The sequence below is a fragment of the Ipomoea nil genome, unplaced genomic scaffold (genome assembly GCF_001879475.1).
Source record: "Ipomoea nil cultivar Tokyo-kokei standard unplaced genomic scaffold, Asagao_1.1 scaffold2647, whole genome shotgun sequence".
Lineage (NCBI taxonomy): Eukaryota > Viridiplantae > Streptophyta > Magnoliopsida > Solanales > Convolvulaceae > Ipomoea > Ipomoea nil.
The window spans coordinates 2,741,845-2,746,891 of record NW_017619075.1 but is presented as its reverse complement, the minus strand read 5'-3'; the positions used below and the strand labels follow the sequence as shown (position 1 = coordinate 2,746,891).

General features: G+C 44.9%; 1 protein-coding gene across 1 annotated transcript in view; it reads left to right on the top strand.

Annotated features, from left to right (window-relative positions):
- The window catches only part of LOC109154412 (pectin acetylesterase 7-like), a 4,829-nt gene extending 3,840 nt beyond the window's left edge, over nucleotides 1-989 (top strand). The window contains exon 3 of the mRNA XM_019302210.1: nucleotides 1-989. This exon is cut by the window's left edge and continues 54 nt beyond it. Coding sequence (XP_019157755.1) covers nucleotides 1-989 — 989 coding nt within the window.
- The last annotated feature ends 4,058 nt before the right edge of the window (nucleotides 990-5,047 follow it).

Genomic DNA, 5,047 nt, shown 5'->3' with positions numbered 1-5,047 from the left:
CTGTCTGTTTGGATGGCACCCCACCGGCATATAATTGGGATGCTGGGAAAGGTGAAGGTGCAAACAATTGGCTACTTCACTTTCAAGGAGGCGGGTGGTGCTTGAACAGTACTCTTTACGAGACATCCGATCAAAGCGTTCAAAGTTGTGCAAGCCGTGTGAATGGTTCCTATGGTTCTTCTCGATACATGCAGGCCACCTTTAACTTAACAGGCATGTTAAGCGATGACCCCAAAATAAGTGCTTTTTACAACTGGAATCGAGTCCTCCTTCGATACTGTGATGGAGGGTCATTTGCCGAAAATGCTGAACAATCAGATCTTGTCACTAAACATTACTACAGGCGTGCAAGGATTTTCGATGCAATTGTGAAGGATTTGTGGGCCAAAGGAATGAGAAATGCTCAAAATGTACTTCTTTCCGGCGGCTCAGCAGGAGGGTTGGGTTCAATCATACACTGTGATCGGTTTCGAGCTCTATTTTCTATGAATGTTAGAGTGAAATGCCATGCGGATGGTGCGCTCTTCATTTGTGTGAAAAATCTCGAGCATGCAAAATTCTTTGCTGCTGTTTTTCGCAGTGTAGTTGACCTACACAAACCTGACAAGGCCTTACCTGCTGAGTGCACTTCAAAACGGGGTCCATTTGAGTGTTTCTTCTCAAAATCTTTGGTGCAATACCTGAAATCTCCGATTTACTTCCTTAATTCGGCATTTGATGCATTTCAAATAAGAAATACATTTTCGAATCATTTGCGCGAAACCATTATGAATCACACCCTTAGTAAAGGTGATGTGCCTATGCTACAAGATTTCAGGACACAATTGATAAGTGTATTGCCCCCACCAAGTAGTGACATAGGATTTATAATTACTTCTTTATTCGGACATACCTCTGCTCTACAGGGCTTGAAGAAACCCATGTTTGTCGATGAGAAATCCGAGACATTTGAGAGCGCATTTATGGATTGGTTCTTGGACAAACATTAGTAAACAAAATAGACCCAACAGAAGTGCCAGTATATGTGGTACATTAAATTGTAGAGAAATGATAAAAGCCAATGAATAGATTGTATTGTGTTACTTATTAAGATGAAGTGATCCCAGTCCAGATAATGCCAAGGGCATTATTATATTGTATTTTCCTCTAGGCTTTATGTTATAACCGCTAGTCTTCCAGTTGTTGTAACACTTTGACAAAAGTTTTAATCCATCTCCAGTTCTTCTATCTGTTTACTAGCTTTATGTTATAACCGCTAGTCTTCCTTCAATCTATCTGTTTTCTAGCTAGCATGAGTTGAGCTCCTGGTCTTTCATCACATCATTTTACGGCAATAAATAATAAAAATCTTCTTTAATTTCACATCATTTTACGGCAATAAATAATAAAAATCTTCTTTAATTAAAAAAAAAATGACTTGAAATATTTATTTTGTCCTTATTTTTAATCATTTAAAAGTCTATTTAACATGAAAATGACAAAATTGAAACTTTTAAAATAATTGAAAGGTAAATATAAATACATGAATACTTTAATAAGAAAACAACATTATAAACATACATACATATATATATATATATATATATATATATATATATATATATATATATATATATATATATATGAAAAAAATATCATCTTTTCCTTTATATTCAATCTCTTCCATTGGAGGAACGTCACCTTCTCGTTTGTAAACAAAAAAACAAAACAAAAAAAAAAACAAAAAAAAAAGATACTTATATATAGTATAGTGTTGTGCATATATTAATGATACCCACCAAAAAGGCTATGCACATTTGATTTGATTAGAAGCGCAGTATATGTGTATCTGCCCCATCTCTTTCGACGCTATTTATTGCATGTCATTTATTAATCCTACATCCCAACCCTTCCTTTACATTCTCTTTAAAAAATCCACGTACAATAATAATTATTCATTATTATTGTTTTTTAAACCACTTATAAAATCATTTTTGAGAACTAGCATGATACATGTGCAAATGCATTGGTTAAAGATTATACATGTGCAACGGCCCAAGAATGGTTCAACACCATCCCGGACGGGTCGATCCAAAACTTTGGAGAGTTGTCCAAAAGCTTCCTGACATACTCCTCTGGTAGCATACAGCGTAAGAAACCGTTCTCTCACCTCTGTGTAGTAAAGCAAGATAGAGGCGAGAGCCTCAAAGACTTCCTGATCAAGTGGAAAAAGGAAGTCAATAATGTCTACGACTTCGACTCCAAGGCGGCGATCCCGATATTCATCCACGCCTTGAGGTCGGGGTATTTTCACAAGCAACTGAACGCCCACCACCCCCGTTCTTACGAAGATTTGATGAGGACGGCTAGCCGCTATGCCGAGGCAGAGGACGTCGACAGGAAAAAGAAAGATGAGGAGGACAACAGGAAAAACGGGAAACCTGAGAAAGCTGGTCCGTCCAGCCAGGCACCACGTTCGAACCACCCGGCCGCAGGGAAAGGCCGGCACCATGAACGGCCTGGCCTGGTTCCCCTGCGTAACCTAACTCCTCTTACCCATCCCGTAAGCGTCATCCTAAAACAGGCTGAGGAGATGGGAATAGTCGAGTTCCCACCAGAGTGCATGAAGGTTTCCCCAAAAGGAGGCCAAGCAAAGTACTGCAGGTTCCATAGGCAACCCAGGCACGACACGGATGAATGTAACGTACTGAAGAGACAAATAGAAGAACTCATCCAGCAGGGCTACTTCCGGCATTTCGTCAAGCGATCCAAGCAGCAGCAACAGCCGCAGCGCGATCCATCAAAAATTCCACCAAAAAATGTCTGGATGAAGGAGGATGGCGCCGAGCCGTCCACCTCGAACGCCAAGAAAAGAGAACATGACCAGATATCTGAGCAGGATGATAGCGAGAAGGAAACCGAGGTGGCGCCCAGACGACAAAAGAAACACATCATACACTTTATCTATGGTGGACCTGCGGGGGGCGACATACCCACAGAGAGGAAAAAGTGGAGTAGACAGCTGTACGTGGGAGAAGTGGTAAGTCTTCCCAAAGGAAAGAAGAAGAGGCGGGAGGCCATCACTTTCTCTGACGAGGACCTCCCCGAGGGCCCTTTACCCCATCGTGACGCACTTGTGATCAAGATGGATATCAATGATACGATCGTACATCTCATCTTGGTCGACACGGGAATCTCGGTTAACGTGATGTACTACGACGCTTTCACCAAGTTAGGGCTACCTAGAGGCCAGCTCAAAGAGGTACGAACTCCACTCTCTGGGTTTACTAGGGATTCGGTGGAAACAGAAGGGTCGGTGACCCTGCCCGTGGAAATAGGCACGAGTCTCAACATTCGCAAGCTGGACATGGAGTTCATCGTGGTAAGACTCACCAGTGCGCACAACATCATACTCGGGAGGCCAGCACTGGAGGACCTCAAGGCCATAGTATCGGTGGAACACTTGTGTATGAAGTTTCCCACTCCGAACGGAATAGGAGTCGTCAGAGGTGACCGACGGGCAGCCCGCAGTTGCTACGTGAAGGCATGCAAGAAGATTTGCAGTAAGGACCTACAGGTCCACACGATCGCGGAGAAAATTTTCAAAGAAGAAGATGCCTGGCCCCGCGCCGAGCCCGTGTCTGAGACGGAAGATATAGTTCTGGATCCCTCCAGACCAGACCGAGTGGTGAAGATCGGCACAGGCTTAAGCCTAGAGCTAAGGGCCCAGATAGTGGATGTAATCCGCCGTTCTCACACGGTGTTCGCATGGGGGCCAAAGGACATGCCGGGCATAGATCGAAGGATCATAACCCACAAGCTCGCAGTCGACCCCAGCGGAAAACCAGTGCACCAGCGAAACAGGTATATGTCGGCAGAACGAAGAGAGTTCGTGAGAAAGGAGGTGACCGCATTACTCAACGTAGGGCACATCAAGGAGATTTACTACCCACAGTGGCTAAGCAACGTAGTCTTGGCTCCCAAAGGATCAATGTGGAGGATGTGCGTGGACTACACGGACCTCAATAGGGCATGCCCTATGGACCGTTTTCCACTACCCAATATAGATCAATTGGTGGGTGAGACGGCAGGGTGTGAACTCATGAGCTTCATGGACGCCTTCCATGGGTACCATCAGATATCCATGCATGAGGAGGATGCCGAGAAGACCGCTTTCACCACTCCCGAGGGGATATTATGCTACTTGGTCATGCCATTCGGATTGAAGAATGCCGGGGCCACATACACTCGCATGGTGGCAAAGCTGTTCAAGACAGTACTGGGACGAAACATGGAAGCATACGTGGACGACATGATCGTCAAAAGGCACAAGGCCACCTCCCATGCCGAGGATCTCAGCGAGGTATTTTCCATTATGAAGAAATTTAATTTGCGCTTGAACCCAAAAAAAATGCACCTTCGCCGTTGATGGGGGCAAATTTTTGGGCTTCATGGTCACTAGGAACGCCATTGAGCCGAATCCGGAAAAGGTAAGGACTATCCTTGACATGGAGCCTCCGCGGTCCATAAAGGAAGTCTAGAGACTCAACGGGCGTCTGGCGGCCTTAGGCCATTTTCTATCTAAATCGGCTGAACGTTCCCTCCCCTTTTTCCAAATCTTGAAAAAGAGCAAAGGGTTCGAGTGGACACCAGACTGTCAAAAGGCCTTCGAAGAGTTGAAAAAATACTTGTCCCCGCCCCTGCTTGCAAAACCAGAGGCAGGTGAAACCCTAATCTTGTACTTGGGCGTATCACAGGGTGCGATCAGCTCCGTGCTGGTCAAAGAAGAAGGAGGGACTCAGCGTCCCATCTACTACGTAAGCAAAGCCCTACACGACGCGGAGCTCCGGTACAGTGTGTTGGAGAAAACAGAATTTGCCATAGTCACTTCATCAAAAAGGTTGGCCCACTACTTCTAAACTCACCCCATCCACGTACTCTCACATCAGCCATTGGGGAGCTTCCTACGGAATACTAACAGCTCCGCCAGGATGGCACAGTGGGCCATGCACCTCAGTCAGTTTGACATAGATTTCAAACCAAGGCCCGCCATCAAAGGCCAAGCTCT